The sequence below is a fragment of the Lissotriton helveticus genome, chromosome 8 (genome assembly GCF_964261635.1).
Source record: "Lissotriton helveticus chromosome 8, aLisHel1.1, whole genome shotgun sequence".
Classification (NCBI taxonomy): Eukaryota; Metazoa; Chordata; class Amphibia; order Caudata; family Salamandridae; genus Lissotriton; species Lissotriton helveticus.
The window spans coordinates 1,666,769,216-1,666,791,159 of record NC_136069.1 but is presented as its reverse complement, the minus strand read 5'-3'; the positions used below and the strand labels follow the sequence as shown (position 1 = coordinate 1,666,791,159).

Sequence of the window (21,944 nt, the reverse complement as noted above, 5' to 3'; positions counted from 1 at the left end):
AGTTTTTTACAAACATGGTGTAGTGCAGGCTCATGCCTGGCCACCAGTACCGTGATTGTAATTCTTCCAGAGAATCTTTTAATTTAAGGTGTCTGAGACCCTCGCCCATGTGTGCATCTGCGATTAACAAGTTTCTCCTGTCCATGTTTGGAATCACTCTATCCCCCACTCCAGGGATTCGAGCAAAAGGAATGGAGTTTGCATCTATGATGTATGTGTAATTGAGTGGATAGTTGATCGGTAACGCCGAGCAGTCGCCTTTTGATGACGTTTTTACTGCCAGCAATGTTTCGCCGTCAATGTATTTTAATGTACGCTTTTTTCGATCTACGGGAGCCGGTTTACTGGCTGCCGCTGCGGCTGTTTCAGCCAATGAATTCCCTACAACGTGAACGCCATCACGCTGATGACTCAGTGAGTGTGTCACGTGAGTCTTTGGTAGTTCTTTTTTCAAAAGAGCTACCTGTTCCCAGAGCAATCTCTGCTTTATTGGTGCATCTGTGTCATCTTTGTAACCGTTCTGAATCCATGTCTGCAAATCCTTGTTATATGCTTTGACGCAGAAATATGAATCCGACACTATAAGTGTCGGGAATTCGCGATCCGCATTATCTAGCGCCATTTTCAAAGCTATTATTTCAGTTTGTAGTTCTGAATTAGTTTCTACTGAGTGTGATTTTGTTAATAGAGGTCTTAGTTTACCTCCGTGCCACACTTCTTTTGTAATCTCACATGTGGGATTGTATGCATGTTCTCCCCAAACGGAGGGTTGAGCATGTCCGTCTGTATAGATTACACAGGCGTAATGTCGTAGAGGCAGAATGTCGATTGGCAGAGGATACGTTTTTTCATATTTTAGATTTTTTAATTCTTCTAGTTCTGGATCAAAGAAGTAATATACTTTGTCCGTTGTGATTGAATTTACCCATTGTAACCATTCTGGATCCAATGTTGTTGTTGGTAAATTACACGGTGTTGTTAATGCCTCAAAGGCTGATTCTGCTGTTCTGACTGTGATATGTCTACCGTCAGCTATGTCTTTTTCTCTAGCTATTGCGGTTTGAACTGCTTGAACAATTTTTCCTTTGTTGTTGAATCTCTGTTCAGCTTTTGTGTACAAATGTGATTTGAATGCAATTGGTACCTTATCTCCCTCATTAGAGGTTAGGTATGTGAATCCGTATCTCCCTGGGATGACTCGGATCACAAGGTTGCGTGTATTATCACGGGTTTCTAATTTTGTTTTAATTAGCATGTCTGTTTGTAAGGATCTCAAAATTTCTGTGTGTGCTTGAGTCCAACTGGATCTTTTAAAGTCTGGTTTAATTAGATCGTAAAGGGGTTTGACCCTTTCTGCGTAATTTGCAATATATGTTCTTCCGAAATTTAGGAAGCCTAGAATTGACTGTAGGTTTTTTAGTGTTTTAGGAGCTTGGATTACGGCACATTTCTCTAGGAAATTGTCTGCCAGGCTTTTGCCTTCACTTGATAACTCATATCCTAAGAATAGGACCGTCAGATGGGCAATTCTGGACTTTTTGAAGTTGAATTTGTAACCCTCTGCAGCGAAACCAAGTATTATGGTGTTCACTCTTTTCAAGTGAGTCTCCAAGTCATCATCTGTTAAGTAAATGTCATCGACATAAGATAATGCTTCATCATCATATAGTTGTAGTAATTCTGTTACTCTCGCTGAGAATACCCCCGGGCTATTCTTGTACCCCTGGGCTAACCGACAGAATTGTTTTTGAGTGCCATTTACTGAAAATGCAGTTAAATATCTGCTCTCTGGTGCTATGTTTTGACAAAAGAATCCGTTGGAGATGTCCAAGGTTGTTTTGTATTTTTTGCGCACTATGTGATTCATTAGTGCAGCACTGTGTGAGTTTTGCACTGCAAAAGTTTTGCAACATGTGTTAAGGTGTCGGTAATCCAAAACTAGACGATATGAATTGTCTGGTTTGGAGACCGGAAACAAAGGATTGTTCATTTGTGAGGTGCAAGTTTCAATCACCCCTTGGTATTCTAGCTGATCTAGTATTTCATTTACTTGTTTTTTAGCTTCTTGCTTAATTGGGTACTGCCTTTGTGCAGTAGGTTGTGATTTTAACTGGACTTTGTGAGGAGGAGAATCCTCATCCCATCCTACATGATTTTTATATAAAGCAGGTGCTAAGGCCACTGCCCACTTTCTAGCAAGTGTATATTTTTTATGAATCGGTATTTGATTCGAGAAGGCAGGCATAATTACTTCTTCGCCATGAGGGCACTCCCTGACAAACTCCGGTGGCCAGTCTTTTTCAGCTAGAAGGATGTCATAGCCCTTGGATAGGTTATCCCAAAATAGTCCCCTTATTTTCCTAGTCTTATCTCCCTCTATACGTAATGTTATCTCGTATATTTTGTGGGGCTTGCTAACTCTGGTGTCTGCAGTTTCCACTTGAAGGTATTCATTCGTGTCCACTGTCTCCAGATGATTCATAAGGACTTTGCGAGCTATGCTCACCTCTGCTGCGCTGTCTAGCATTGTCTGAGCCCATTCTCCGTTTTTCAGTTGTGTCCTCAGTATTCTCGGCATTGTTAACTACCTTGATACTGGCTACCTTCTTTTTTGGAAATTGTGATTTCTTTTTCAGTTGAGCAGGTTCCTTGTCTTTGGACTTGGCGTGCTCTTCTGATCGTCCTCTTCTTTCCGATTTCTGCGAGGAATTCTGAAAAGATTGAGAGGGACGTGTATCAATGTCTTGATATCTATCAGGTTTTTTAATATTATCCCTATTTCTAAGGTTATATCTATTCCCAGAGGGTTCACTCTGAGGTGACCTTTGTCTCGGGTTTGGAGATTTCTCTCTTCGCCTAGGAGACCTTCCTCTGGACTGGAATTTCTTTTCTTTAGGATTGGATTGTTTATTTCCATCCCAGTTCTTTTTTGGTGAATTACTATTAAAAAATATTTTTTCTGGACTTGTAGTCAGTTGCGGTTTTACTGGTATTCCACCTAGACTATCTCTGCCTAGTTCTTCATAGGATTTTTCTATGATTCTGGCAATTTCAGCTGGTTGGTCTGCTATATCTGTCTCTTTTAACCTCTGGCGGATCGCCACGTTTGCTGCTTCACCTTTTATGTTGGCTAGTAATATAGCCGAGACTTGCTTGAAGTCTTTCAGTAATTTCATACCAAGAGTTAAAGCAGGTTCTGGACCGTATTCATCTTGAATTTGTTTTAGCACATCTGGTATTACCGAAATGGATGGAACACCGTGCGTTTTTGTGTAGATTGAAGCAAAGACTGTACCCCAAGTGTCACAGTCCTCAATGTGTGGTGCGATTCCCATTGGGAGACATATAGTCAGAATCCTGTGTTTTTCCAGCGGGGTGGTGTCAGGAAACACCGCCTCTATTTGGGTAATTTTCTGTGCCAACCAGAATGGTATTTGTTCCCGTTTAGCTGGAACTTTACCTAGGCAGGATTGGATGTTCTGTGGTGTAATTTTATTTGTGTTCCCCTGGTGAGGGGTCAGCTGTGGAAGTTTAATCGCTGGCTGAATTGTTGAAGTCCGCATTACATACTGAACTAATTGTCTGTGAATTTTTAGTAGTTGTTTTAGCTGTATTAACAGCTCTGCTGCAGGCATTCTTTCGATGTCTGGATGTGGTGTGTATCCGGCTAGGACCGGCCACGTTGCTCCTGGTCTTCCTAAAGGACCGAGCCTTGTAATGTGATTGTTATGTATTAGGGCGCCATCAAATAAGAGCAAATGCTCTTGGAATTTGTAATAGTGGAAGTACTTTGTTACAGCATTTGCTGCTGGAAAATGTATCCATGTATAGTATACCTCTGTCTGCCGATATTCGTGTGCCTCGATTACGAATATGACTGTACCACCTCTAGGTGTCAGTCCATTTTCTATAAGTTTTAGAGTTATAGCTCTCCTTTTGGCGACCTGGATGAGTATTATATCCGGGTCTGCATCGAGTGCTGTAGTATCAGCTGCTGCTATTTCAGTAGCTAATCTAATTGCCTCTCTTTCTCCATCACTGTCTCCCATTTTACAGACAGGATGGTATTATGTCTATTTGCAGATCAGGTTTCTTTATGGAAACAGAGATTAGATGCACAATATTCTGGAACTGTTTTATCCTTCAACGTTGACTAGACCAAGAACCATACATAGGAGTTCCCTCCTGCGAGGTTTTGGAGGATATAATAACCTTTCACCCACTCCAGACGTCTTTGGAGTATTTGGGAGAAGGGGTCTGAGTGAGAAAGCACGACTGAGTTACTCTAAATGTCTTACGTTAGTTTTATCGCCCTTTCCAAACACGTTGGGCGCCATGTAGTGTAGCTCCTATTTTCCCAATAGGCTCTGCGCATTGGAATAGTACCTACAGCAGTAAAGGCCTAGGCCAGACGTTAACTAGGTCTACTACTGTCGATACTAGACTTAATTTTTGGGTTTGCCAGCTAAGCTCAGAGTTCGCTAGAAACTTTCTCGAATGTTCAAGGAAGGATGAACTCCCCTGATTAGACAAGAAGGGATTTAGTTTCTGACAACCATAGAACATGACAACTTTGCTCTCCCCTAATCAAGAGTCAATCTCGAGAGTCGTGTGAGCACAAGGCAATTATTTTACTCAGTCAGTACGTGCATTCTTAGTCTCATCAGAATGTAGAGAAAAGGAAGAGACGGGCGTGTTCAATAAAAGATGTTATTTATTGATCAGTCTCTTTTCTCGTACAAGAGAAATGGATCGATATTATTGCAATACTTATAGTTAAGTAAAGTGCATACATTAGAAGCAATAGTATAAAATAATACTGTAAAAACATTGATATGGTTTCTGAGCCATATGATGTTTAAAATGATTAAAATATATTTACATACACATATACATTTTGACTAAACGTACTCAACTGGTGTTTCTAAATACGCCTACCCCGTGTACCTGACCTAAGTCTAATGCGTGGGCGGGAATAGAAAGTTACAGTTTAAGTTAAGTTTGTTTTTGCCAAGTGAATAACTAAAGAATTCTCTAGGAGGGGTTATTCAGTTCTGTACCTGGAATTTAGGATGAATGAGGAATGGTATCTCTTTCTCTGCTCTCGATATTCCAGGCTGCCTGCGAGGGCTGCCCAGAAGCGCCGGTGCTGGGTCTCTCGGCTTGAGATAGCAGCGCGTCTCTCAGCGCGTCAGGAAGGCGGGGCTGCTGCCTGCGGGGTCTGCTTCTGCTCTCGGCTTCGGCAAGTATGGCTGCTCCGTCTTGTCACCACGCGTGTGTTTGCATAGGGCAAGGTCGGCAATATTTATACCTTAAAGGTGCCGAGATTGACGTAAGGATGGACATAGGTACGTCAATAAAGATGTCATACGACTTGCTCGTTAGCACATTCTTTACTAAAGTTCTCTGTGAAATCAAAACAATGGCCGCACGGATTATCCAGGTTGTCATAGGTTTGATTTGTTATGAGAACGTCGTATGCCTTATCAGGGGCTGGAGGAATGTCGCTTGTCTAATTAGATCTCAAGCGTTATGACCTAATCAGATAACACGTTCCTGTGCCGTAGTGTGACTGCGTCAGATAACGGTATCTGCATCATGGGGGATTTCTTGCCTCATGGGCTGACTGTTAGTTAACTAGCTAGTAAGTTTAACCAGAATAGGGTCAGGAATAGGGGGATCGAATCAGAACCTATAGAAATACACGACAAGTCATCCCTCCTTCAGGGCGATGTAGTGTAAGAATTATCGGGTATGGGCCCTCACATTTTAGAAACCACACGAGCAATCTCCCTGACCTGTCGCCCTCTATGTGTAATCACTGCTGGTATTCCCTGCCGGTCAAACAATCTAGTCTATCCCAGGCCACCCCAACTGTACGCTACACCTGTAAACGGGCCTCCGAAGGCCGATCCATGGCACGGTTCTCACGCTTCAATTTGGTCAGCTTTTTCTCTGCCTCTTTCAGTTCCAGTTCCAATCGCCTCCTAGTGCCCCCCACTCTGGACAAGCAGTCCCCTCTGGTGACCACTTTAAATGTATCCCATTCATTGCTCCTAGTTTCTGTGGTGGACCATTTTTAATTGAAGTATGGTTTTCCTAAGTTCTTCTCTAAATACCTGGTCTCATGCGGATGGCTGCAATCGCCATAACGGGAATCTCGGCTGTTCCATTCTAGCAACACATGGGCATTAACAGTTAAGAAGCGGCCCAGCACTGCAGTCCTGCCCACATCGCCACATACTGCTCGGGAGAGTAAGAAACGGTCAAGCCTACTATAGACCTTGCAGGCCGGCGTATAGCACGTATACTGCTGCTCTTCCAGGTGCATTTCACACCAGATGTCTACACAGTGGAGCCTATTCTTCACCCTTCTGAGAGCAGGCAAAATATTTGGCTTAGTGTGGTATTTTGGAGGATGTCTATCTAATGCAAAATCTAACACGCAGTTAAAGTCACCCACCCATACTTATGGTATCCCAATTATTGTTAAAGAAGTCAACCTCATCTGTATTTGGGGCATAGACGTTCACCAGGTACACTTCCATCCCATCTATATCACCATGCACTATTCCGTATCTACCCTCTACATCAGCTTCATAGCTGCGCAACTTAAATGAGACCTGTGGAGCTATGCATATGGCCACCCCACTGACATAGGAAGAGAAGGTGGATGCAAACAATTGTCCCCTCCATTTTCTGAGTCTCTGTGTCTAATAGGTATGTCTCTTGTAGCACAGCCACCAGTACCTTGTCGCAGCAGATATGCCTGTATTCTATATCGCTTCACAAACAAATTAAACCCTTTCACATTCCATGTTATAATTTTGTGGTGTCCCATGACCAACGGTAATTACCAGTCCCAATATTTATGTTATCTACCTGCCTTTTGCTGCGGGCACTGCCAAATAACCCATATCTTGAACATTTGAACCGCCCAACCCCAGGGTAGACACTGTAATGAACCTTCGTGCATCCCCATATAATCCCCAAACTCAGAACCTCCGCCCAAATCTTGAACCTTGATAACAATAATACAATTTCCATCTGTGCAATGAAAAACAATACCAAAATCAATGATACTCTCGCGCTCTACTCAGACATCATTTTGCTCATACTACCACAGCCACTACACATTGATATGTCTGATTGTCTCCTCTATCGAGTCAAAGTGTTGCGCTCTGCTCGGGCCAATAGAGTGTCCGTCTGCCGAGCCCACCCTAGCCCAATCGTCACATGCTTCCATGTATACCTCAGCCATCCACATTCATTCACATCTACAACGTGCCACCAATCAGACAATACCACTTCCCAATGAATAAGGAGAGTGAGTAAACGGTGAAAAATACGAACATTAGAAGAGACAGAGCCGAAAGAGGGTGGATGTAGTGGGAAAGAAACAAGGTAGAAGGGGATGCGTGGGGCGTAGCCCACCCGCACAATCACTGTGAGCATCCGGGTTCTTCCCGCTGTAATAAGAGAAAAAAGGGAAAGGCAACACCTTTATATTCCAGTCCGACACACCATAGAAAGGGGTCACGGCATGCGTTGTGGCCCCAACAATAACTTTATTGCATGTATATATGTAACACTGCGAAATCTGATCATGCTCTATTTCAGAGGAAGTGTTGTACTATTTCCTGTCTCACACCGACTGTCAATGTCCGTCGATCCCTTGGTCTCATGCACTCATGACTTTATTGTTCAGATCTGTCAATGTTTACAAGAAAAAATATATAGATATATAAAAAAAAAATATACAATACCCTTATTGGGTTTCCTCAGTTCGCCATTATGTCATCTTTGTATGAACTCATGCAGGGTTCATTAGCTGCAGAGTATCTGCAATGACCTCAGCCATGCTTGTGTCTGAACCCTTGGCCGTCACTACCTCCACTAGAGCCATGGCAACGTCCTGTTAAGCTCACTGGGTTTCACTATCTATCCTGGGGGATCTCCTGCCCTCTCCACCCAAGTCCGCTCCCTCAGGTTCCAAGGACCCATCACATTGCGCCACCACCCTCTGTGTTGATCTAGAGTTTTTCCTGGGTTTCTCAGCATGGGTTTTGCTGTTTCCACTCTGAGGACTAACGAAGGGTCTACCCGTCACTTTTCCCCTTTGTAGCACCCTCCCTTCGCCATGGACCTCCAACCAGCCCTATACTTCCTCTGGCGTCATATAGAAATGTGCACAGTCTGCATGGAGAAATTTCAGTTTCGCTGGGTAATGGAGCAGGTACTGGAGATTTATGGCACGCAAATTTTGTTCAACTCCAAGGAAAGACGCTCTTTGCTGTTGAACCATCCAAGTGTAATCTGGGAATATACACATTTTCTGGTTCTCAAAGATCAGGTCTCCATATCATCAAGCAGCCCTGAGGATACAGTCCCTATCCCGGAAATTTAGGCTCTTGGTGAAGGGAGTCCTGAGTAGAGCACCCGGCGGTGGCGGTGCAGTAATCGCTCAGCGTGCTCGCTCTATTATGAAAATTGAGTAAAGCTCGGCAAATGCAAAAAGAACAATTGATGGACAGAATGCAGAACAATGTCATACATTCACCCCAGTACAGAGATCTGGGCCTAAATCCATCGTTGTTTTGCTCACCATGCCATTCCAGTTTGGACGCAGCCATTTGCAAATCAGTCTTGACCTTGCGCCCAATGGGAACAGTCCAGCCGGAACTGCCAGGCCAGGTCCTCCCTGGATTGGAAACGAGCATCCTAGGATCGGTTTCGGGCTTTCAGCCCTCATCAGTCAGGATAGCTTGACTCCAGTGGCATGGAAAGCACTGGACCCACATCTGGTTATACCCGTTCTACTCGGGGTCACAAATGCAAGAAGAACAATTGATGGACATAATTCAGATCAATGTCATACATTCACCCTAGTACAGAGATCTGGGACTAAATCCATTGTTTTTTTTCTCACCATACCATTCCAGTTTGGACCCAGCCATATGCAAATCAGTCGTGACCCTGCGCCCAATGGAAACAGCCAAGCCCGAACTGCCAGAACAGGTCCTGGACTGGAAACAAGCATCCTAGGACCGGTTTCGGCCCTAATCAGCCAGGATAGCATGACTCCCGTGGCATGGAGAGCACGGCTCGGCATAGGCAGCGCCATTTTTCTAGGAAGAGTTTCGTCTCTCTCTCCTCAACTCCCTCCGGAAAACCAGCGAAGCGCAAATTACACCTGCGGAACCATCCCTCAGCATCCTTCGCCCATCGCTCTAATGACATTGTCTTTAGGGAGAGCTCAGTGAGCATCACCTTCAGGGCCAAAACCTCCTCTCGCAATTCACTGACCGTCTGTTCTGTTGCTAGTGATCGATCTGCGACGGTGTGTAGATCTGTACGCAGCAGTCTAACGTCCAGAGAGACTACATCAATTTTTGCCTGCACCATTGCACTGGAGGATTCTATGGCTGTCAGTATTTGAGATCCCATGGGCTCAGGTTGTGCCAAACCTCCTCCTGTAGACATCAAAGGCAACGTGACTGTCTTGATAGGTGTACCCTGAGCTGTAAATTGGTCTATCTTTGTTTGTTGGGCAGCCCTAGGTAGATGGTCATTGCCCAATGCTTCCCAGTCTGCTCAGCTCACCAATCGGCCCAAAAACCGGCGCCCTGCTATCTGCGAGCAGGGAGTAGGGCCATGTCAGGCAGTGTGCTCGCATGGCAGTAAACGCCTGTTGAGTAAGGTGTCTCTGTACCCGATAAAGGTGACCACCCACCGATTTGCTACAGTTAGGGTGGCTGAAGGAGATGCAGGTCACCCCAAAGACTTGCAGTCAGGAGCCGTGGGGGGAAGGAGGGATCACATTCAGTCCGCTCATATCCAACAGTACCCCCCACGTGCACTCAGTTCTGGCTCATATGGGGGCCTAGTAGCCAATCCCCACAGTGTCGCCCGCACTCCGCTCCGAGTGCAGCCAATGTCATCCCATGTCCATCGCCACCTCACCTCTGTTTTAATGTTGGGTGTGAGGCTATAACTAACATAACATGTGTATTTGTAAAGCTCACATTCACTCCTAACAGGTATCTTGATGCTGAAACAGATGTTTATTGTTACCCAACTCAATGGTGCTCATTTTATCGACCTAAGATGGATGAAAGGCTGAGAGGACCTGCCGGAATTTGAACCTGTGACCATGAGGTCGAACACAGGCCCCTGGAGTGCATGCATTAGTCCACTGAGCCACCAGACCAGACCCAGCTTCCGGCCTTCCAGCTCCTCCTATGCCGATCTAGTGACGCAGAATGCCCCGGCAGGTCTTGAGTCCCCAGAGCTCTGGAGCAGAGGGAGGAGAGGGGAAGGAGGAGGCCAGGATCCCTTCAATCGTTCACAGGAAGGCCTCCCAAGGATGAAGGGGGAGGGGCGAGAGGGAACGGGAAGGCCCCGATCGACAACCTCAATTTGCGGATGAAATGGGCCACCCCGCATCCCCTCAAGGCCAGTTCGATCGCCCCCTCTGCACACAGTCCAGACAGGCAGGGAGAGGGGGTTGAGGCAACCACCCCACCACAGATCCTGGGTAGAGGTGCCCCGATCGGGCAACGATTTCAGCCGCCAGGTGTCTCAGGGCTCCCCCCCGCACTCGAGTCCAGGAGCCGAGTCCCGCCCTCACCTTGACCTCACAGATCTATGAGCTGATGAGGGAGTCCGCGAGCACCAGAGAGGCACTCGGTCATTTGTTGGGCCCGTCCTCTCCACAGCAGAGCTACCTCACGAGCAGGATGCTGCAGCATCAGCAACGCCCACCATGCCCGCCGAAACCATCAGGGCGGCGCAGGCCACTGTCAATCTTCGGCCCCGGAGCAGCCCTCGATCATGGAAGACCCCCAGTACTCGGCCTTCCCGTGAAGCATATGGAGCCAAATTTGAGGCAGGAGGATCCAAATGGGCACAATATCGTAGGATTATATGCGGGCGGGTGCGGAATCTTAGCACAGCATTAAATGTTTCACACTGCACAATAGAACTTTTAAAGTCTTGGACCACTGCACACCTGAGGTTATTTTTCAAAATCTTGACCCCAAAATTATGCCATGATCTTGAGGGCAAACACTGTTCCGAATTAAAACAGTATGCACACTGGGGGGCATGGCCAAGCAACATGGCTGACAGGATGTGAGCTCTCTAGGCTTCTGGCTGCTCGCCAAATAATCCAGCAAATCACATGTTAGATTTGGGGGTCTCTAGTTGGCACAGGTAGGTACTTGTGACAAATAGGGACCCTTGCCTCTAGTCAGGATAAGGGGATTACACTCATAAAATAAACCCTGCTCACCACCTTGGTAGCTTGGCACAATCAGACAGGCTTATCTCAGAGACAGTGTGTAAAGCATTTGTGACCACATACAGTAACCCAGTGACAACACTACAGATGGACACCACACAAGCTTTTTATATAATAAATAAGTATACTTTATATAAAGCTACCACAAGACCATAAACGACAAAAATATACAATACTGTTACTTTAAGATGGTAGATTTAGCTTAGTTTAGTTCAGTTCTTAAGATGCGACACTTTGGGTCAATGTACCTTAGGTTGCGTTGCGCTTCCACAACAAGCAATGTCGCAGCGAGGGAAATGCGGCAAAGTTCAAGTACAAAAGAAATAAAGACGTGAAGATCTTCCAGATGCGGCACGCTTCTCCGGGGATGCGAGAAGTTCTCGGTTCGATGCGTGGACTGCAGCGGCGACACCCTGATTCAGCGACGCAACGACAACAGCTCCAACGGCGGCACTCTTCTCCCACGATGTGTGACATTTCCGCACAATGCGACAACTACAGAGGCGACATCCATGATGCGACGTCAGCAGCTCCAAGGGCGGCGCGTTTCTCGGGGATGCAAGGCGCTTTTCTTCGATGCAGTGCAGTGCGACAGTTCCTTGGGAGTTGCGACGGGAGGCACAGCGACGGCGACATGCTCCAACCTCGTTGCGAGACTCTTCTTTCGATGCGGTGTAATGCGACAGCTACAGCGGCGACACCCTTCTTTGGAGTTACGACGGCAGCAGCAGCGACGGCAACACGCTTCCTCTTCGTTGCGGCACACTTCTCTCGATGCGGTGCAGTGCGACAGTTCCAGCGGCGACACCCTCCTTCGGACGTGCGACGGCAGGCACAGCGACAGCAACACGCTTTTTCCTGATGAGTCGCGCTTCCAGCTCTTGCGACACGCAGTTCCTCAGAAGGCCCAAAACAGCAGCAGGCACTTCCAAAAGAATTCTGGGGAGCTGGGGTTGAAGTATGTTGTCCCAGATCTTTTGACTGGGTGTGAGTGTTTGATTGGTTCAGATGCTCCGTCCATCACCACCCCCTTTTGTACCGCTTTGGCCGCCATAAGTGTGGCAGGGTATGCTCAGACGTGAGTCCCTTGCTCACTTTGCCACTGGATTCAAGCAAGCCGGGCTGAAGATGTCTGGAATGCCAGAAACCGGTCCTCGGAAGCTTGTTTCCGGTCCAGGGAAGGCATGGCTTGGCAGTTCGGGCTGGACTGTTCCCATGAGGCACAGGGTCAGACTGATTTGCATATAGCCATGTCTGAACTGGGGTGGCAGAGTGGGCTAAAGAACGGTGATGGATCAAACCCAGATCTTTTGACTGGGTGTGAGTGTTTGATTGGTTCAGATGCTCCGTCCATCACCACCCCCTTTTGTACCGCTTTGGCCGCCATAAGTGTGGCAGGGTATGCTCAGACGTGAGTCCCTTGCTCACTTTGCCACTGGATTCAGGCAAGCCGGGCTGAAGACGGCTGGAATGCCAGAAACCGGTCCTCGGAAGCTTGTTTCCGGTCCAGGGAAGGCATGGCTTGGCAGTTCGGGCTGGACTGTTCCCATGAGGCACAGGGTCAGACTGATTTGCATATAGCCATGTCTGAACTGGGGTGGCAGAGTGGGCTAAAGAACGGTGATGGATCAAACCCAGATCTTTTGACAGGGTGTGAGTGTTTGATTGGTTCAGATGCTCCGTCCATCACCACCCCCTTTTGTATCGCTTTGGCCACCATAAGTGTGGCAGGGTATGCTCAGACGTGAGTCCCTTGCTCACTTTGCCACTGGATTCAAGCAAGCCGGGCTGAAGACGGCTGGAATGCCAGAAACCGGTCCTCGGAAGCTTGTTTCCGGTCCAGGGAAGGCATGGCTTGGCAGTTCGGGCTGGACTGTTCCCATGAGGCACAGGGTCAGACTGATTTGCATATAGCCATGTCTGAACTGGGGTGGCAGAGTGGGCTAAAGAACGGTGATGGATCAAACCCAGATCTTTTGACAGGGTGTGAGTGTTTGATTGGTTCAGATGCTCCGTCCATCACCACCCCCTTTTGTATCGCTTTGGCCACCATAAGTGTGGCAGGGTATGCTCAGACGTGAGTCCCTTGCTCACTTTGCCACTGGATTCAAGCAAGCCGGGCTGAAGACGGCTGGAATGCCAGAAACCGGTCCTCGGAAGCTTGTTTCCGGTCCAGGGAAGGCATGGCTTGGCAGTTCGGGCTGGACTGTTCCCATGAGGCACAGGGTCAGACTGATTTGCATATAGCCATGTCTGAACTGGGGTGGCAGAGTGGGCTAAAGAACGGTGATGGATCAAACCCAGATCTTTTGACTGGGTGTGAGTGTTTGATTGGTTCAGATGCTCCGTCCATCACCACCCCCTTTTGTACCGCTTTGGCCGCCATAAGTGTGGCAGGGTATGCTCAGACGTGAGTCCCTTGCTCACTTTGCCACTGGATTCAAGCAAGCCGGGCTGAAGATGGCTGGAATGCCAGAAACCGGTCCTCGGAAGCTTGTTTCCAGTCCAGGGAAGGCATGGCTTGGCAGTTCGGGCTGGACTGTTCCCATGAGGCACAGGGTCAGACTGATTTGCATATAGCCATGTCTGAACTGGGGTGGCAGAGTGGGCTAAAGAACGGTGATGGATCAAACCCAGATCTTTTGATTAGGTGTGAGTGTTTGATTGGTTCAGATGCTCCGTCCATCACCACCCCCTTTTGTTCCTGAGACTTCAGCAGGAGGCAAGCTCTTTTCCAAACCCTTGGAGATCCTTCACAAGTTGAAAGCAAAGTACACAAAGTTCCTTTCTCCTTCTTTTGGCAGTAAGGCAACCAATGCAGGCCAATCCCCCAAGCAGCACTTCAGCTTGGGAATAGTCTCTCCTCAGTTTCTTCAGGTTCCTCTCCTCATTAAAGGTTTCTTCTTGTAGTCCAAAGTGATCTAATTTCATGAGATCAGGGTCCCAATATTTATACCCCAAAATCCTCTGTTCACTGAGGGGAGAGGGGCCTTTGCCCAGTCCAAACCTGTTCTGAAGCACTCTGTTTACCAAACTTCTCCTTTCGTTCCACAGTGCAGGGCAGAAACATCAGACGCCCCACAGGAGGTGGAGCCAGCATTGTGAAAGACAAGTACAGTCCTGGAGCACTTTGTTTACAGGACTCCTTCTCTTCTTTCAGTGTGCAGGGCAGACTCATCAGCCGCTCCCCAGGAGGTGGAGCCAGCATTGTGGAAGGCAGGCACAGCCCTATTCAAGGTTCAGGTGCAACTCCTCCCTCCCATCTAGATGCAGATCTCTCTATTCATCACTGGGCCTACTCATCCTGTCTCTTGGAATCCCCCAGCCCTGTCACTCACAAAACCAAATAAGGGAATACACAACCTAGCAGAGGCAGGCTTGAAAGGTTAGGCAAGCAAATACCTACTTTCTAAAAATGGTATTTGCATACACAGAATGTTAAAACCAACTTCACTAAAAGATGTATTTTATCATTCTGAGTTCAGGCATACAAAACTCGAGTTTCTACCATGTTCTCTGAGTCAGTTAGGATTATAAACTGTAATAATTCTAACAGCCCATTCTGGCCTTAGGAGAACAGGTAGTGTTGAGAGCTACTGGGCAAAGTGGACTGACTCATTGCCCCATGCCGGATGCAGAGGTGGTTAGATGCAAAATGTGTATGACAGATTACCAGATCAATGGATAAAAGCTACTGACCAAAAGCCCCTAAATCTATGTATACTATGCGTGCTTGTCATGGTAAAAACAATATTCTGGTGAGACTAAAACTGTCTAAAACGCCAGACTTGAAAATAGGGGGAATGGCTGCCACAACATGATGGGCAGACAACATTCCAGTTTTGAAGAAAGTGCTTCTACGACGGTGGTTGAAGCATTATGGTCAAAGCAATCCCTGTCATGCCAGAGAAGATGTCTTAATGTAATAATGCAAACCTTTTTTGCGTCTAAAACCTGAACAAGGTTGTGGCTTTATCTGATACCTAGTGAAAGATAACTGACATAGGGTGACTGCACTGTGGAGAGACTGGAGGCATGACAGGCCAGACAGATGCCAACAGACCTCTACCTGGCATAAGTGGTCAGTGATATCCCCTTCCAGAACTACAATCAGCGGGTTGTTTTGGCTTATGTATCATTCTACATGTGACAATGGCTTTACGCTGATAGAAGGAGTAAATGAACTGGTCATATATATTTATGAAAATCATACTGAAATACATAGGTTTTCCTAATATATTCTGCACCTTTAAGAACTACACATGTTTTTATGTGTACAGCATTGATACATATGACATATGACAATATTATCAAAGATAAAGATTACCTATCAACTAACACTGTATTTTACCTACCTCACTCTAACCCCGCAAACCTTTTAGATTGCTTCCCCCTCTAACCATATACACAGTGGAGTCCCTCGTGAAAATAGTCAAATCTGGCTGCCCTAAGGATGTGTTACCTGCAGAAGACTTCCATGCTGCTTCATAAACAGCTGACTCCATTGATCTGCCCTATCCTTAATTCCCCGTTGATCTCGGGCATACTATCTACTGAATGAAAAGCTGCCAAAATAATACCAATTCGGAAAAAAAACTAGCGCTTCTCAGGAAGATCTATCTAATTACCACCCTATCTCCTTGTTGCCGTACTTGGCCAAACCATCATCTTTCTGATTTCATGGAATCAACCGGGGGTCCAGATTCCTCCCAGTCGGGTTTTCGCCCAAATTTTAGTACAGAGACAGCTTTAGTTCCAGTAGCAGACAATCTCCGACATTTCCTTGATAAGGGCAAGCGGTACTGTTAGTGCTGACGGATTTATCAGCAGCGTTTGACATGATATCCCATACCATTCTTCTATCCAGACTAAGAAATGTTGCAATTCAAAATCAAGCCTATCTGTGGCTGGCTAATTTCCTAAACAATCGCACCCAAACTGTCACTTTAGGTTCTTTCCACTCCTCTACATCAAAGCTGACTAAAGGTGTGACCCAGGGATCCTGCCTGAGCCCCACGTTGTTTAACATTAATGTGGCCCCCCTGGCAGATCTCCTAAGGACCCTGGGCTTTATCGCTGTTTCTTATGCTGATGACACCCAGCTGCTAATGGCATTTGACAGAAACTCTGCTAACACCCAGTTGGCCTTCTCTGAGGATGTATGACATTACAACGCATGCTTTTACATCGCATGCCTTTACAACGCTGTTTTTACAATGCATGCCCTTACAACGCATAGTGCTTTGGGGCGCTGGATAGTGAATAGTTTAATTTACTATTCCAACTCCAGTCCCCGTATATAGTAGGGAAGGTGTTGGATAGTTAATTAAACCTATTCCCTATCCTAGAGTGCCCCCCAGCGCAATGTGTTGTAATGATTTGCGTTGTAAAAGTTGCATCGTAAAGGCACTGCGTGGTAAAAGATGTTTCCCTTCTCTAAAGGTATGAATGCAATTTCGGAATGTATGAGGAACAACTTTCTCCAGTTGAATGCCAGTAAAATAAAAATCATGCTCTTTGGAGAGGCACTCTAACTTTGGTCCCCAGAATGGTGGCCTTCCAATTTGGGTTCCACTCCTACTCCCAAGGCAGTGGTAAAAAATCTAGGCATGCATTTAGATCTGAACATCTTGATGGAAACACAAGTTTTAACCACAGTGGGATCCTGCTTCTTTACTTTAAGTCTTTTGAGAAAGGCTTTTCCTTTACTCCCTCTAACAGTCAGGAAAACTCTGCTACAGGCCCTTGTGGCAAGTCGTCTTGACTACTGAAATGCCATCCTGATTGCAGCCTCTGAAGCATCACTCAATAGACTTCAGGTGGTTCAAAACACTGCAACAAATCTGGTTTCCAGTTCCCCAGCCAGAACTGCTTCCTTACCTCTACTTCAGGGACTTCATTGGTTGCCTGTTTGTAAACTGATCCGCTTTAAAATCTTCTGTCTAGTACACAAGGCCCTCCAAAGCAAAGCTCCCAGTTATCTTACATGCCATCAGCCCTCCAGAACACTCCAGTCTGGATCGAAATCTCTTCTTGTTGTTCCCCGGATTAAGAAATCACGCTCTGGGGGAAGGCATTTTATTACCTCGCCCCCTCTTATTGGAATCAACTTCCACTTCACTTGCCTGAATGTTCCAACTATCTCCAATTCCGACGACTTCTCAAAACCACGCTTTTTCAATCTACTTCGATGACTCTGTAATCCCCCTCCTCTATCCGACGCTGACCTCTATGCAGTACTATAGCGCAGTGATACCCATTCAGGGGTGATTCGGGCGCTCTATAAGTCACATAAATAAATAAAATACAGGCAATGCATTTATATGTAATATTGTTTGTAGTTAGTCAGCATGTAAATTACCTGCCTTGCTTCTTCACACAATGAAGTAAAAGCCCAAACATACAGCAGGTACTCTCTCCAGGATGGCACTTCATGGAAATCCATCATGAGAATGTAGGCAAACAATAAGAGAAAACAAATGAATGTAACAGCATTCCAGTAAAAAATCACCACAGGAGCAGTATAGAAATTCGCAAGGCGCTGCAAAAAGCTCAGTGCTGGTGGTTTTCTTTCTTCATTTTCAAAAGACTTCTGTGTCCGTGTCCTGGAATAAGATTAGCATTGGGCATTGTGTAGGATTGTTCAATAGAGATACAGTTACAGACATGTAACATTTTCTTCCTTGTACTAGAATAGGGCTAGTATCTAGCATTCATCAATTTAGTGCATAGGGTTGTTCAAAAGAGACACTGTTACAAACCTGTAACATCTGCTTCTGTGTAGTAGAATGAGACTATCACTGAGCATTCAATATCACTGAGCATTCAATCTAGCATATAGGGTTGCTCCAAAGATACACAGTTACAGACTTGTAACATCTGCATTCATGTACTAGAATGAGACTAGCAGCGGACATTCATCACTCTAGCACTTAGGTGTGTACAAAAGAGACACGGTTACTGAGCTGTAACGTGCTTCCGGGTACTATAAAAAAATAAGTTATTAACCTGTAACTGTAGTTCTCCAGTATTGGAATCTGTCATAGATTCACAGGCTTGAATAATTTCCCATCATTGAAATGGGAGTCCCCGGTACATCAAAATAGCAATGCAAAGCTAGTACAAAGCAGAACGCAGGCACAGTCCCATTTCCGTTTTGTAACTTATCTCCATTGTTTTGTAAAAGAGACCAAAAGTCAATCCTGAACCAATCAGGATCTCTCACCCTCTAAATCACTCCTGAGAGAATCTTAGACCATCAGATTTTCACAGCACCTGTGCAACAGGTACATCTATAAAAATCCAACCGTGAGCCACTCAGGGGAGGATAGTGGGTTGCATGTGAATCTATGAAAGAGTACAATACTGAGGTACTACCGTTACAGGTAAGTAACTCATTTTCCTACACCAGTATTGGAACTTTCATAGATTCACATGCTTGAATCAGAGTAGCTAGCAGTCAGCAGTACCTTGTTTCTTGTATCACTCTAAGTGTGTCAAATTCATATTGTCAACCTTTAGAGGAGCGGATATAACTTAAACCGACACTCTTAAAACTGATAGCTATTGCATACAGAAACATTTGTATAATTTAAACATAATATAAATAATAAACGGTAGGGGCAGAAGATACAGACTATGTACGTGTGTATGTGTATGTATATATATATATATATATATATATATTACCTACTGGCGGTCGCCAGTAGGTATATATAGTTAGGATTTTTTCTCTATGGGTTTTTTGAAAATTCTATGTCTAATAACTTTGGCGTTTGTGGACGGAATTGGCTGAAATTTTCAGGAAAATGGCACATTTTGTTTCTGAGCAGCCCTTGAAAATTTGGGGGGGGTTCGTCAAGGGGGGGCCGAGAAAAAAGGGGGGTCCCAAAACGTGTTTTTAACATTGAGTTTTCCATAGGGCGGTTGGCCTCACTTTTAGCCCGAACGGCTGAATGGATTTGCACGAAACTTGGCAAAATTGTAGGGACTGGTAGCCCGATGTGCCTTTTGTAGGTCTCAATATATGTGCTCCAGTGGATTTTGAGAAATTAACGTTTAAAAAAAGATATATATCTGTAACAGCGGACCGGGCAGCGCACTGGTTCGCGGACCTTTCGCGCAACGGAGCTTTGTGAAGCGAAGCTGATTGGTTCTCCGGCGTCTGTCAACATTCCAAACAGTCCGTAGCGGCCGTCATCTTGTCTCTCGGTAGGATCGAGAGACAAGAGGAGGTCAAAACAAAGGGGGAAATAACTATAAGGGGGCATAGTAGATCCTCGCTGACCCCCTAGTTTTGATGTGGAGGTTTTAAAAGGGCCCCGCGGGGCAAAAAAAAACAAAATAATAATAATCGAACGGGTGAATGAATTTGCACGAAACTTGGCAAAATATTAGGGACTGCTAGCCCGATGTGCCTTTGCTAGGTCTCAATATATGTGCTCCAGTGGATTTTGAGAAATTAACGTTCAAAAAAAGATATATATCTGTAACAGCGCTCCGCTTCGCGTACTTTTCGCGTTACGGAGCTTTGCGAAGCTGATTGGTTCTCCGGCGTCTGTCAACATTCCAAACAGTCCGTAGCGGCCGCCATCTTGTCCCTCGGTAGGATTGAGAGACAAGAGGAGGCCAAAGCGAAGGGGGAAATGACCATAAGGGGGCATAGTAGATCCTTCCTGACCTCTTAGGTTTGATGTACCATTTTGCCAAGTTTGGTGTAATTCCGTTCAGCCATTCAGGCTGTAGACGTATGTAAATGTCCTATGGAAAATTGCATGGGGAAAACACATTTGAAAGTGTTGAAATTTAGAACCAATTAAAATGTTACTTTGGTTTTGTATTTGTGTGTGATGAAAGTTAATTGGTTATGTATATATGTCAAATGAGAGGAAACCACAGCCATTTTGTGATACTACTGTCTGAGGTACATTTGTGAGGAATTTTTGGTGGTGAATTTCTGGTGTTTGATTTACACAGTACTAACACTTCTGCTACTTTTAAAAAGGTGAGTTGTTAATTTGTAAGGGGAACTATGTTGTACACTTGAAGATAATTTGAAAAATGTTTTCTGTTATTTATTTGCAGTCCTTCTGTTATACTAAATACTTGATAAAGTTAGTTTTATATTATGTATTACTAAAAACGATAAATGAAAGTGATTATTTTTTTCTGCAATTTACAGCAAGCAATTTCAAAATAAAATGGCTCACAATGAAGAGACCGTGGCAATTTCTTTTGAATTGTCCAACACATTGATTGAAATTGAGAGCACCAATAATGAAATATTGTCACAAGGAGGACATGACTTGTATGATTCCATTAGATTGATTGAAATGGACAGCACCAAGAATGAAATATTGTCACAAGGAGATGACTTGAATGATTCCACTACATTGATTGAAATTGAGAGCACCAATAATGAAATATTGTCACAAGGAGGAGATGGCTTGTATGATTCCATTAGATTGATTGAAATGGACAGCACCAATAATGAAATATTGTCACAAGGAGGAGATGACTTGAATGATTCCACTACATTGATTGAAATTGAGAGCACCAATAATGAAATATTGTCACAAGGAGATGACTTGAATGATTCGACTACATTGATTGAAATTGACAGCACCAATAATGAAATATTGTCAGAAGGAGATGACTTGAATGATTTTTTTGATCAATCTCTTGATGGCGAATTTATCGAGTGTTTGGAGACCATAGAGTTACAAGAATCATTATTGCAGACTTTTCATGAGGACATTGCTGATGAGGACATGTTAGTAGTTCTTTCAAATTTAGAAAATTCTGAAGAATAAATTTATATTTAGAAATCAAAAATTGTTTGAGACATTATTCATTTTTATTTTTAATTTATGAGGTTGTAGCGAAGTGATTGTAGTATAAAATGAGACTTATAGTATAGAGTGCAACATTTTTATGTTACATGGTAAGTTTACTCATATTTACTTCCCTTCTGCCACTATATTATCTCCAATGTGTATTTGACATGTCTTCTTCATCTCCGGCCTCCTTTCTCTCACTGTGTGTCTCCGATGCATCTTATCGCTGGTATTTTGTGTAATTACAGAAGAGAGTAAAATAAAATAGTTCGGAACGTGAAAAGGGGGCAAAGTAGAGTACTCCTCACCCCCTAGGCCTTTTTAGGCAGTCCCAAAAGGATCAGTTTCTGCTTTCCTGAGAGATTATGGTATGAGTTCCATATACCACAATAACTTGCATTACAACATGCAAGATATCTATCTCCTATTACCAACTTTTGGAGATATTCGCGCTAAGCGCGAATATCTCCAAAAAGTAACACCTGCCCTGAGCAGTTCTTAGCCATGTTATCCAATGGGAGGTGGATAACATGGCTAAGAGCATTAGCTCGGTAATGCATGAATATCGCTGAGTTTTTAGCGATATTCATGCATTGCGGCCGTTTATTATCGCATTTGCGATATACCTTGATAATAGTAAGGTTTATCTTCGATAATTTCTGACGATGCTTAGTGGTAAAAAATTGGTTGGTAAGCATCGTTAGCGATAAATATCGCTTAACTTTGGTAATATGCCCCAACGTCTGTTAACGTTCGATTCGAAGGAAATGAGGAAGTGTTGAAAAACATTGTCTGCGCCATCTTGC

At 44.9% G+C, this 21,944-nt stretch overlaps 1 protein-coding gene across 5 annotated transcripts in view; it reads right to left on the bottom strand.

The window, feature by feature from the left end:
- The window catches only part of LOC144773613 (transient receptor potential cation channel subfamily M member 2-like), a 1,994,366-nt gene that overhangs the window by 874,599 nt on the left and 1,097,823 nt on the right, over positions 1–21,944 (bottom strand). For all 5 annotated transcript variants that reach the window (XR_013600026.1, XR_013600027.1, XM_078658754.1 and 2 more), the window contains one exon: positions 17,664–17,907. Coding sequence is in view for 3 of the 5 variants with exons in the window: in XM_078658754.1 (XP_078514880.1) it covers positions 17,664–17,907 (244 nt within the window). In the remaining 2 variants the exon portion in view is untranslated. The remainder of the gene's footprint in view (positions 1–17,663; positions 17,908–21,944) is intronic.